The sequence below is a fragment of the Myotis brandtii genome, unplaced genomic scaffold, assembly GCF_000412655.1.
Source record: "Myotis brandtii unplaced genomic scaffold, ASM41265v1 scaffold268, whole genome shotgun sequence".
NCBI lineage: Eukaryota > Metazoa > Chordata > Mammalia > Chiroptera > Vespertilionidae > Myotis > Myotis brandtii.
The window spans coordinates 2,326,446-2,340,265 of record NW_005360187.1 but is presented as its reverse complement, the minus strand read 5'-3'; the positions used below and the strand labels follow the sequence as shown (position 1 = coordinate 2,340,265).

General features: G+C 40.1%; 1 protein-coding gene across 1 annotated transcript in view; it reads left to right on the top strand.

Annotated features, from left to right (window-relative positions):
* Nucleotides 1-13,820, top strand: part of ASB14 (ankyrin repeat and SOCS box containing 14) — a 41,004-nt gene that overhangs the window by 6,102 nt on the left and 21,082 nt on the right. The window contains exons 2-9 of the mRNA XM_005868381.2: nt 661-711; nt 1,172-1,308; nt 1,405-1,563; nt 4,765-5,010; nt 7,635-7,806; nt 8,875-9,418; nt 10,949-11,102; nt 11,753-11,953. Coding sequence (XP_005868443.1) covers nt 661-711; nt 1,172-1,308; nt 1,405-1,563; nt 4,765-5,010; nt 7,635-7,806; nt 8,875-9,418; nt 10,949-11,102; nt 11,753-11,931 — 1,642 coding nt within the window. The 3' untranslated portion in view covers nt 11,932-11,953. The remainder of the gene's footprint in view (nt 1-660; nt 712-1,171; nt 1,309-1,404; nt 1,564-4,764; nt 5,011-7,634; nt 7,807-8,874; nt 9,419-10,948; nt 11,103-11,752; nt 11,954-13,820) is intronic.

Below are 13,820 nucleotides of genomic sequence, written 5' to 3'. Positions count from 1 at the left end.
CCCTACTGGGGATATGCCTGCAACCAAGGTACATGCCCTTGACCGGAATCGAACCTGGGACCCTTCAGTCCGCAGGCCGATGCTCTATCCACTGAGCTAAACCGGTTCGGCAGCAATCTCTATTTTCTAGGTTTAAAAATAATGTATTCATAAGTGACCTTTGAAACTTTATTTTTAAATATTTTAATAAAAATGTTAGTTTAGAAACTGCCAATAGTGTTTTCTTAGCCCAAATTCTGGCCATGATTATTTTTTAAAACTTAAACCAGGATTATTTATTATATTTTTAAATAATAATTATGGCTAGAATCATTGACATTATAGAGTAGCCATTAAATTTTATCATGGGATAATGTGACATTTCAGTCCTAGCAGGTTTGATTCAGTTCAGAAAACACGATTAAGGGCTTGCTGTGATCCAGGCTTTGACACAGTCCTTGCGGTAAAAGGGAGGACACGTGGGAGAGGAGTTTCCCCAAACGCACATGTGAGGTTCCCACTGCATTTTGGAAGTATTTCTATTAAGCCCCAGTCATTACCTCCCCTATGAGTTTATCCCTGGTTAACTACTATTGCCTTTACTCTTTCCTTTTGTTTTATGTCAAATATCTTAGTGTTTTCCTAAGTCTTGGGAATTACCTGTTTTTCTTTCCTATGCAGCTTCCATTCCTTTTTGAGCACTGACTGTAAGAAGATAGTGGAAACAATAGAGACAGTTAAGTACTCTTCCTATTCTATCCCCTTCAATTTGTGGTAAGAGGTGATGACAACTGGCAGCATTTCCCTCTACATTCTGGAAGCCTAGAAGTGGTTTCTCCCAAATGCTGCACAACATGGGGTCCTCAGCTGACTGTCAAGAGTCTGATGTGGTCTTTCCCAGGAGAAAATACTTCAGAACAATTTAGCAAAGAGTCCAGGCGTCTTGGTGGACAGGGCTGTTTTTCTGATGTAACAAGGTGATGGGTATTCACAGGCCGTGGTGGATGGAATGATAGAGGAAGGGCCATACTGCCTGTTTGTCCTGTGCCATTTAAATCTGTCTTTCATAAAAGATGGTGATGAATTACTGAATTATGTTGTCTCATCTACTAACACTGATGGTAGAATTCTGGAGCAGCATAGGCTGCCCTGTATGTGTGCCAAATGTGAATCTGTTCTCATTTGACTTGTTAACAGGTGAGGAAGATGCATTGTTACACTTGACCAAGTACGGTTCCGCTTTTGATGAAGCAGATGAGATAGGCCGGCTTCCTCTGCATAAGGCTGCAGTGCAATTAAATACAAACATTTTGGAAATAACCCTGAAAGGTAAACTCCCTTTATAACTCCTCTGACACTTTTGAGAAATAAATGTCACATTTATTTTTATATCTTAACCTATGTGGTCTAATGGATTTATTTCAGCTTCAAAACCCAGTGTGTGGGAGCAAACCACCCACAATGGTGAAACACCACTTTTTTTGGCTGTCAGCAATTGCCTCTTAGAAAATGCCACTTTTCTGCTTCTCAATGGCTGCAATCCAAATGCCAAGAATTTTGAAGGCAACTCTCCTCTTCTTACAGGTAAAGTAACATCTTGTCTCTGGGGAAGAGTTTGTGGCTCTGAGTCTCCTGCATGCCCACAGGTGTCAAAGGCAGCTTTTTGTACATAGCTGCAGCTCTGTCACTTCATCCCAGCAGATCAGACATAGGTACCTGGCCCTCTGGAGCTCTCCACAGACTGGCCTGTGAGGTGGCCTGATGCAAAACCTCTGCCAGGTTAGGCACTGATCATTTTGCATGGTGCCTTAATTGAGCCGGTTAATTCTGGTGCAAGAAAGCAGAGCAGGAAGAAGCAGCCAGATAAAGTCAGATAAAGATGGCAGATTGAATACAAATGCCTAATTTAGCTCCCTCCTGAGTATTCACTAAAATTAAAGTTAAGTAATTGTTTTATGGGGATAAGATACAAAAGAATGGGAAGAACATGAGAGGAGACAACAAAACGTAATGTTTTAAAAACTAGAGAATGATTTGACCCAGTGATCCCACTTCTAGGAATATATCCCAAGAAACTAGAAACACCAATCAGAAAGGATATATGCACCCTTATGTTCATAGCAGCACAATTTACAATAGCTAAGATTTGGAAACAGCCTCAGTGCCCATCAGCAGATGAGTGGATTAAAAAACTGTGGTACATCTACACAATGGACTACTATGCTGCTGTAAAAAGGAAGGAACTCCTACCATTTGCAACAGCTTGGATGGTACTGAAGAGCATTATGCTAAGTGAAATAAGTCAGAGAAAGATAAGTATCACATGATCTCACTCATTTGTTGATTTTAATCAACAACATAAACTGATGAACAAAAACAGATCCAGAGACAGAGAAGCATCGAGCAGATGCTCAAACCCCAGAGGGAAGGTAGGGGAGGGTGGAGGTAAGAGGGAGAGATCAACCAGAGACTTGTATGCACTTGGGGGGTGTGAGGGCATGAGTGGGGAGTGGGGCGGCAATGGGGCGATAAGGACACATATGTAATACCTTAATCAATAAAGAAAAAATATATTTTTTTAAAAACTAGAGAATGAATAGTGACAAGAAAACCACATCTTAAATTGGGGGAAGACAAAAAAAAACACAATTCTATCAAATGACCTGAAAATTATTGGCAATAGTTACCTCATGGAGCATAGGGAAGAACAGGCAGCTAAAATCGGAGGATTGGCTCAGCGGATAGAGTGTCAGCCTGCGGACTGAAGGGTCCCGTGTTTGATTCTGGTCAAGGGCACTTACCTCAGTTGCAAGCTCGATCCCCGGTCCTGGTTGGGGTGCATGCAGGAGGCAGTTAATCCATGTGTCTCTATCAGCTCTCTGTCCCTCCCCCTCCCTTCCACTATCTCTAAAAATCAATGGAAAAAATAACCTCTAGTGGGGATTAACAAAAGAAAATAAATAAAGGAATCTTATTTTTAAAAAATAAATAAAATAGGAGGGTTGGTTTAAAACTATTAAGAAACAAGTAGTCTGACCTCTAGATCACTTCTCCCAATCCACCCTGCTGGGACAGATCCCCTACCCCCCACCCCAGCAAAATTGATTTATTCTCTGGATAGTTTAAACAGAGCCATTCTGCACTGGGGAATATTAGGCAAGGGTGGGAGTACTGGATTAAAAATACTGGAGGAATTAAGCAAATATGGCTGAGACCTCCCAGCCTTCATCCTAACCAGGATTCCATAAACTGGCAGCCAGAACTTTACCCTCCAAGAGGAGGTTTCTCTGAAGAATTTGATCACCAAAAAGAAAGAAAGAAAAATAGTGAAATTGGGAGTTCCCCAACAAATGGCCTAGGCATATCAACCTATAGTTAAGACCACAGTCCACAAGTCCCACCCAATGTTTAGAATTTCTAATCAGCTCTTTAGTCCCCAACTCTTAATCATGAGCAGAGAGCCAAGAACTATCTGAGGAAAGTCTTCAAGAAACAAATATAGCCTGGCTGACATGGCTTAGTGGTTGAGCATCCACCTAGGAACCAGGAGGTCAAGGTTCAATTCCAGGTCAAGCAAGGCACATGCCTGAGTTGTGGACTCGATCTCCAGTGTGGGGCATGCAGGCAGCAGCCAGTCAATGATACTCTCTCATCATTGATGTTTCTATCTCTCTCCCCCTCTTCCTTCCTCTCTGAAATCAATAAAAATATATTTTAAAAAAGAAAAAGAAATATAAGCAACTTCATGGAAATAGATTATTTAGGAATAATAAAACATAGGAGAAAATTATATTTTCCTCAGAGAAATTAATGAAATAATAGAAGCTACCAAAATGATTAAGGAACAAAACAAAAAACACGCTTGGAAATTAAAAATATGATAGCAGAAATAAAACTTAAAACAAATGCTGGGAGATGGAATTTAGGAAAGCTCCCAGATAAAAAGATAAGAAATGGGAAAGAGGAAAGAAAAGGAAATAAGAAAACTAGAAGGACGAATAATAGGAATAATAGGAATGCTAGAAGGAGAACAGACAAGGTGGAAGCAGTACATCAACAATGGAATAAGTCAAGAAGATGATTTCCAAAACAAAGTATATGTGTTCCAGAATAAAAGGGCATACTAAGTGCCGGCTCAATTAATTAAAAATGACCCAGCACCCTTGGCACTCTATATTTCGGTCTTAGAGCAGTTAGAGCCTTTTCTATGGCACATTATTATGAGCAGAATTCATACTGATTCAGCATCTGGCACTAGCAAGAGTCCTCAGTCCATGCCAATATTTAGCAAATGGGTATGGAGATGAATAAATTAAGGTGTTTTAGAATCTTGAAGGGTTAAAGATTAACAGCATAAATGCAGAAAAGCCAGTTAGAGAATTTTAATTAACAAAATGTAACCTTAAAAATAATTGCCTAAATATTGCTGCTTTTGTTTTTCTACTTTTAAAACAGCTATAAGCACTTCTAGGACTATACTGAGTACTGACATTCCAATTCTCTTAAAACTTAAAAATGATAAATGAAAAATTTGTGTCTGTTTTTCAGCCACATAAGCCACCAATAGACAATGAATAATTGGTCATGTCTTACAGAAAAACAAATAGCCTATTGATATAAAACACTATTCATATTATTTTATATATACCTCATTTTATAATCTGTTTCCAAACACAAAATGCTGGCACATGTGGGTAGTTAGGAAGAGCTCCTCAAGAAGCCTGAGGGGCACTCTGGCCTTAATTTCCTGTTGAACACATGCCTGCCTCCCTTCTAATTCCCTAGCTGTTCTACACGACTCCTACGACATGGCGTCCTTGCTGATCAGACACGGGGCGGATGTCAATTTGCAGTGTGCCAACGAGAGGACAGCTCTCCATGAAGCAGCCAGGCTGGGCAGACGGGACCTGGTGAAACTAATGCTGGTTTCTGGAGCTCACCCTGATCCACAGAGCTCCTACGGATTCACTCCTCTTGCACTTGCTGCCCAAAGTGGGCACACCGAGATCATGGAAATATTACTGCAGAAAGGCAAGGTTTTCTCTTTTTAATTAATTAATTACTTTTTAATCCTCACTAAGAAGGGGAAGGGAGGAAGGGGAGGAGGGGGAGAGAGAGAATAACATCAATGTGAGAGAGACACATCAATTGGTTGCCTCTCGCATGTGCCCCGATGGGGGCTGGGGATCGAACCCACCTCATTCCAAATCACATTATGTTACTACCCTGCATTGCTTGAGTGGCAACATGACATCAAAGAAATGGGCCCTGGCCTGGCCTGCCTGGTCTAGCCAAACCAACTAGGGCAAAGCAAGATTTTCTTTTTTAAAAAATATATTTTATTGATTTTTTTACAGAGAGGAAGGGAGAGGGATAGAGAGTTAGAAACATTGATGAGAGAGAAACATCTATCAGCTGCCTCCTGCACACCTCCCAAAGGGGATGTGCCCAAAACCAAGGTACATGCCCTTGACTGGAATCGAACCTGGGACTCTTCAGTCCACAGGCCGTCACACTATCCACTGAGCCAAACCGGTTAGGGCAAAAGCAAGATTTTCTATACCATCAGTGGTTAGAGTGTCAGCCCTCAGACCAAAGGGTTGCAGGCTCATTCCCAGCCCCATGTGCGGGAGGCAACCGACTGTTATGTCTCTTTCACATCGGTGTTTCTCTGTGTCTCTTCTCCTCCCTCCCACTCTCTCTAAAATAATCAATGGAAAGAATATCCTTGGGTGGGGAGTAACAACAAAAAACATGCCATAGGTAAACTAGTAAGCATTCTCCTCCTCATGGAGAGCTTCAAAATAATAGTAGTTAACATTTTACTTAAGCCTAATATAAATCCTTGAAAGAAGTATACTAGTATGGTAAAATTAGCTACTGAAAATCCTAAAATAGCAGCATTGGATACTTTACACAAAAAGAGTAACCTTTTCTATAGATCACTGATTAAAATATAAAGAAAGAAGAGTGCCAACAGATGTTAAATCTTTAACCCTTCAAAGAAACCAGCATTGGTTGACCTAAGTGAGGTGTGAGTGAGCATTCCCCTTAAATGACCCCCTTACAAAGTTATTTGCACAAAGTGACATAGCTAGTAAATGGCAGAATCAAGATTTGAACCCACATCTGCCTCATTCCAAATTGAGTTACTTTACTAATCTGCATTGCTTGAGTAGCAACATGGTATCAGAGAAATGGGCCCTGGCCTGGCCCACCTGCACACAATCCTGACTACCCTGCTTACTAGCTGTACATCTCTGGGGAAGTCGCTTTGCTTCAATGTGCCTCCGCTTCTTTTCTTTAAAACGAAGATATTGGCATCTACTTCTTAGGATGTTGTGAACTTTAGAAATTGTTGTGCATGTAAAGGAAGCAGTACATAATGAAGACTCATTACATGGGAGTTTATTAGACATTTCTTCTTGCATTCTAGGAACAGGATCCTTGCTTGGGCAAGCACTATATTCTAATGACCATGGAGTCTGTCCTAAATTAAAGTCACTGCATGTTTTTTGTTGTTACTCCCCACCCAAGGATATTCTTTCCATTGATTATTTTAGAGAGAGTGGGAGGGAGGAGAAGAGACACAGAGAAACACCGATGTGAAAGAGACATAACAGTCGGTTGCCTCCCGCACATGGGGCTGGGAATGAGCCTGCAACCCTTTGGTCTGAGGGCTGACACTCTAACCACTGAGGAAAATCGGCGAGGGCAAAGTCACTGCATCTTTTTTTGGGAGCGGTGAATGTACCCAGAATGCTCTCCTCTCCTTTTGTCCATTCCAATGTTACTCTTTCTTTAAAGCCCATTTTACTGAGAGGTCTTTCACAGCTGACCCCAAACTCCTTTCTCCTTCCTTCACACCCTGGTTTTTCTCACAACCCCAGCCCTGAGATCTTCTGGAGGGCATTTTGCCTGTACCTACACAGGCACACCTTGTTTTATTGCACTTCACTATATTGTGCTTCATCAATGTTATGTTTTTTACAAATTGAAGACAAGACCTTCCACCAGCAAAAAGATTACGAGTAGCTTTATTTCCATACTCCCTATAATGTGGTGGTCTGGGACCAAACCCACAATATCTCTGAGATATGCCTGCACTCTTTTATTACCCACACCACTCACATGACACTTCCCATACAGGGAGCTACAGTTTGTCCTTTCCACTATCAGTAATCTGAAGCTTCAACTAAAAACAATTATAATGTCTCTTACTATGAACAGCTCCCTAAGTACAAGTTAAAACAGAAAAAGGCCCCTTTCCAGCATAGCATCTATAGATGGCATAGTTCAACAGAAGTGTTAGTACATCCTATGTACGTGTGCTTTGAGTTAGGTGGGCTTTTGTAAACTGGTCTGGAAATAAAACAACCTTTTATAAAATTATTTCTCCTGGAATTACCAAGTTAAAAAAAAATTCTAAAATTACTCTGCAAGCCAACCTACTTATAGAGATTACACAATTCCCCCCTCCCCAACTAGATTATAAACTGCCTGAGCAGGAGGTACATTTATTTCGTTGATTCTTAGTGCTTTGCTAACGTGGCTGTTCAATAACTGCTTTTTGGTAGTGGTAATATGTTTTTAAGAATGCTTAATCAATACAGTGGAAAAGACTTTAAGCATAACAAGAATCTTTCTCCTCTTAGGAGCTAATGCTCGTGGCCAGGCCTCAGATTCTTCTTCCATCTTACTTGAAGCCGCTAGTGGAGGAAATCCAGACTCCGTGACTCTCTTGCTGGAGTATGGAGCTGATGCCAATGTCCCTAAGAATTCAGGCCACCTACCCATTCATGTGGCAGCCGACAGAGGCCACTTGTTGTAAGTTCAATTACATTATTGAAAATAATAGAAATAAGTAATAGCTACTTTTTTGGAGCAGCTTCTGGGAACTTTATATTCTTCATCTCTGATCCTGCAACTCCAATATCCCTTTTATTAATTTTTGATTTTGAGAGAGAGGGGATGGGAGAGAGGAAGAGAGGGAGAAGCATCAATTTCTTATTCCACTCATTTATACATTCATTGGTTGATTATTGTATGTGCCCTTATTGGGGATCGAACCCACAACCTTAGTGTATTGGGATGATGCTCTAACCAGCTGAGCTACTTGGCCAGGGCTCCAATACCCCTTTTTAAAGATAAAGTCTTGACCTAGAAAGTGGTGAAGTCAGGCACATTCTGTAGCCACTGAAAAGACATAAAACTATTTTTTAATATATTTTATTGATTTTTTACAGAGAGGAAGGGAGAGGGATAGAGTTAGAAACATGGATGAGAGAGAAACATCAATCAGCTGCACACCTCCTACTGGGGATGTGCCCGCAACCAAGGTACATGCCCTTGACCAGAATCAAACCTGAGACACTTCAGTCTGCAAACCGACGCTCTATCCACTGAGCCAAACCGGTCAGGGCAACATAAAACTATTTTATTATCAGGTCTTTAAGCAATATGAGGAGCCTCAAGTCTCATTGCCTGGGCTAATTTTGAGTTTGTAATCTAGACAGTAGTTTCATTTAGCTTTACTTGGTATCTGAGCTTTTAGTATCGGGAACTATGCTTTTTTGGTTGGGGGTTCTAAATACCACCTAATATTAATACCATCCAGTGCTAGTATAAAACCATCATAAACATGTTAACGCTGCATCTCTTTTTTTTAATACTGCATCTTTTTTAGGGAGAGGGAGAGAGAGAAATGTGAATTTGTTGTTCCACTTATTTATGCATTCATTGGTTAATTCTTGTATGTGCCCTGACTAGGGATTGAACCCGCAACCTTGGCGTATTGGGATGATGCTCTTACCAACTGAGCTACCCAGCCAGGACAATGCTGCATCTTTTTAAAAAAATATTTTTCTTTTTTATGCACTTTGAAATTTTTTTCAGAGCTCTAAAGATTTTGATTCCAGTTACGAATTTTGCTGCAATTAAGCGGAGTGGCATCAGTCCAGTTCACTGTGCAGCAGCAGGAGCACACCCTGAATGCCTTGAACTTCTCATCCAGGCTGGATTTGATGTAAATTTCATGCTAGATCAGAGAATTCGCAAACACTATGATGACCAGAGGAAGTCAGCTTTGTATTTTGCTGTATCAAATGGTGACCTCTCTTCAGTTAAGCTGCTTCTGAGTGCTGGAGCCCTGCCTAACCAAGACCCAGTTAACTGCCTCCAGATAGCCCTAAGGATGGGCAACTATGAGCTGATAAGTCTGCTGCTAAGGCATGGGGCCAACGTAAATTACTTCTGCAAAGTCAACCCGTTACACTTCCCATCAGCACTGCAATACACCCTCAAAGATGAAGTCATGCTCAGGATGCTGTTGAATTATGGATATGACACAGAACGATGCTTTGATTGTCCTCATGGAGACAAAGTTCATCGTATCTATGATTTTGAGGGCTGGACATCTACAGTTATCAAAGATACTCTGGTGAGTCCACAGTATTAGCTGTATCACCTTATATTGTCATTATCAATGGCCCTGAAATAGCACTAGGGAAGACTCCATTCATCCTCTCCAGAGCTCATTGTTGGATTTTAAATGGGAAAAACACAATAGTAGAAAGATGTAAAAAGTACAGAAACAGAACAACAAAAACCACGGTGATTTAACTCAACTTAGGGAGTTTCACAAATGAAGCAACATCTGAGCAATGTTTTCAAGAATGAAGGTGGTCTTGTATCCATGATGCTTTTTCTTTGAATAAGTTCTCTAGCTAAAATGCTTCTGGGTTCCCAATACCTGCACCCCTAAGTTTCTGGCTCTTTTAGCACTAACATTTGATTAAATGGTTTTCTTTAGTCACCTTTTCGATGAAAAAAAACAAACAGAATCACAATAATGGATTTTTCTCTTGGTTTTCATCACACCAGACTTCCCCTTTCCCCAACTTGAGTTCTTCCCACTTTTCACACAGCTGCCGCCCTTCAGGTCTCATTTCAAACATTACTTCTTCAAATAGGCCCTTGTCTAAGTTCCCTTCCCTAATCACTCTCTTGTAACAGTTTATTTCTTTGATAGCACTTACCATTCCTGAATTTTTTTAAATTTTACTGATTATGTCTCCCCCACAAATACATGAAAGTAAGCTCTTGTTCACCACTTTCCTCAACTTACAGATCTGTGCTTAGCACACAGTAGATGCACTATAGACACTTGAATTCAGGAACATCTAAAAATAAGTGAGCGAACAAAGTACTTCGAATCAATTCTGAAAAGTAAAAAGCAAAATATTGTATGATTTATTTTTTAGGTTATGATTAATTTAGGATTTGGTATTTAGGCATATATCTTATATTATTTTCTGACTTTTCACATAGTGTTACTTGACTTCTTACATGGACATCTGTAAGACCATGTGAATTACTTGAAGATAGAAACTATCAGATCCCTCAAGTAACAGGGTGGGAGTAGGTTATAAATGATAAAAACCCAAAATTAACAGTGGCTCTAATAAGATGGCCCATTCCTCTCAAATAAATAAAGGCCAGGAAGTAAACAGCCTTCTAATTGGACAGCTCCACAAATTCACAAGAGAAACCTGCATCCACATTCCAGTCACCAGGAAGGCAGGCAGAGGAAGCAGCACACACCTTGCTCTTCTTTAAGAGCATCCTGGGGGTTGCTCACACTTCCATTTACATCTCATTGGCTAGAACCCAGGTGGCCACATCTCAGCACAAGTGAAAGACAGCCTTTACTCGTGGCCAACCAAAGGGGATAATAGATACTATATACTACTAATAGTCTCTTTCACACCTCCATTACATCTCACATAGCTCTGAATTCATAGTAGTAAATATTTTTCCAAATATTAGAGCTAAGAAATAGATTTTCTTGCTCAGCACCTGGGTTTATAAATGAGAAACTTGAGACCTTGCATTCTGAGTTTACTGCTCTTTTGATTACTATGCTAAATAATAAATACTTAGTTTTCATAGTTCTGATTTTCTTCCTCAGTTCTGCGAAGTAATAACTTTATCATGGCTGCAACATCTCTCTGGAAAGGTTGTTCGAATAATGCTTGATTATGTTGATCAAGTTCGGATATGTTCTAAGTTGAAAGCTGTGCTCCAGAAACAGAGGCTCTGGTCAGAAATCCATAATATTTTGAGTGAGTATCATTCTTGCAGAAGATTCTTATCAAAAAATACTAATTGAATTCTTGTTGATAAAACATTCTTCTCTTCATTAAAAACTTGACCTAACGAAACCAAGAAAAATACTACTCCTATCTTTAAAATGTTAGTTTGTAAATATATTTAATTTGCACTATTATATCGGTAGGTAAAATTTTTATCCTAATCCTATGTAACAGTGTAGAAAGAGGAATTAAAAGGTATGAAATGGCAATAAAAACATAGATGAGAAAAGATATCAAATGACCTTTTCAAACCAAATTCTGTCACAGTAGAACCAAGTCAAATTAGAATTTCATTTAATTTCCTCCTGAGTTTTTAGCCTGATCTTGAGGGCCAGGACTAGGTAGAGGTGGCAGATTTAAGAACTTCAGATCTCACAGGCCAGACCCACAACAGCTGCCGGTCCTTGGACTCTAACTTGACATGATTCTGAAATCATTCTCTACAAGGGTTGAGTAAGAAGTAAAAAGCTGTTTCCCTATTAAATTCCCATTTTGTCACAGGAAATGAAAATCTTGATGGCTTAAGCATAATAAAATACATTTGCTAACTAAACCCTAGTCACTTTAAAAAAATCAATTCTTTTTCCTTTTGGATAATCTGCCTGTCTCTCTCATTTTAGCAAACCCTCGTTCCCTAAAACATCTGTGCCGCCTAAAGATCCGGAAGTGTATGGGACGTCTGCATTTGTGCTGCCCTGTCTTCATGTCATTTCTTCCATTACCCAATCGTCTAAAAGCATATGTCCTTTACAAAGAATATGACCTTTATGGAGAAGGAATTTTCACAGGAACTTGGTAATCAAACTGTTCTGGTTGAAAAGGTATAGTTCTTTAGCTGTATTCCTTAAAATGTGACTTGTTATACAATTCCTATTTCTCACTTTACCTAGCAACTAAAACCTTAATTCAGTCTACATTCTTTAAAGTTGCTCTGAACATAACCTTTCAATCTATCAATGGCTAGCATTCTGAAAAGCAGTTTAAAAAAACCAAACAGTAAAAATTTCAATTAACTGAAATATATCAATTCTAACAAAATATTGATCTTATATTAAGTGTATGAATGCATATTTCTACATGCTCAATAGACGCTACCTCTGACAATGCAAGATGATTAACAGCAATCCTTTTTATAGAGAAGTATATATATAAAATGTGATTGCATTGAATCAATATTGACTCCAGCACATGACCCAAGGCCAGTTTAGTGTCTGTTTACTTGCAGAGTCCAGTATAGAGATGAGGTGGGTTAATTAAAATAGAATCTTGCAATTAAAATAGAAAATTGCGCCGAACCGGTTTGGCTCATTAGATAGAGCGTCGGCCTGCGGACTCAAGGGTCCCGGGTTCGATTCCGGTCAAGGGCATGTACCCTGGTTGCGGGCACATCCCCAGTGGGGGGTGTGCAGGAGGCGGCTGATTGATGTTTCTCTCTCGTCGATGTTTCTAACTCTCTATCCCTCTCCCTTCTTCTCTGTAAAAAATCAATAAAATATATATTAAAAAATAAATAAATAAAATAAAATAGAAAATTGCAATTTCATTGTTAATGGGAAATAATGCATCCCTTTCCACAAAACCCTGGTCAAGGGTTATCATTTAATGTGATCACTGGAATAGAAATTACAAGTGTTTTCAAATGGATGATGGCTTATAATTTCTATATTGAGCCTACTAGACCAGTACTGGACACAAGGAGGAGCTCACTGGTAGAAGTAGTTACAAGATTTTAGTTTAGATTTTTATTTCTATATAGCCTATGCTGTATGTTAAGTACAGGTTCCTATGTGTGGAAAGTGAGAAAGGAAATAGAAGACATTCACTCAGCCACAGCTGTGTAGCATTTAGATGGCACATCAACAGGAAGCACAGAGAGGTAGGATGGAGTAGTCTTCTTTTCACCATAGGCCCAATCAGCTACAGCCTGATGTTTACATGTTTAGTCTTAGCATACTTTCTTAGCATAATACATTCTATCTTAGGTGAACTGAAGTTATATTTCTTTCTCATGTGGGGATTCATGGCTATATAGACTATTTGAGTAAGCACAGACTTAATTTTTTTTAAATAATAGTTTCTCGAAAATAGCTGGCATAAATAGATTTTATTATTTTAAATCAAATTGTAGTATCTTACCTAATAGACAAACATGGTAATTGACCATACCTTCGCTACACCTCCCATTGGCTAATCAGCGAGATATGCAAATTAACTGCCAACAAAGATGGCGGCCGGCAGCCACGGAGCTGGAACAAGCAGGAGGCTTGCTTGCTCCAGTGATGGAGGAAGCCAGGGTTCCCTGCCTGCCGCTGCCGGCTCTAAGCTACACTCAAAGCAACAAAGTTTCAATTATAGAAGGTAAATAAACCCCAGATACCTGCTTTCAGCCGGCCGTGGCCACAGAGCTGGAGCACAGGAGACTTTCCCTCCCACCCGCCCTGGCCGGCTCTGAGCTCCACTCAGGCAACAAAGTTTCAATTATAGAAGGTACGTAAATCCCAGAATTAAAAAAAAAAAAGGAGAGACTGGGAGCTTCCGTCGCCGGGGAGCTTGGCCAGCCTGAAAACAGCCCTCAGCCCCTCACCCAGACTGGCCAAACACCCCAGTGGGGACCCTCCACCCTAAAGGGGGTGTGGCCAGCCTGAAAACAGCCATCAGTCCCTCACCCAGGCTGGCCAAACCTCCATG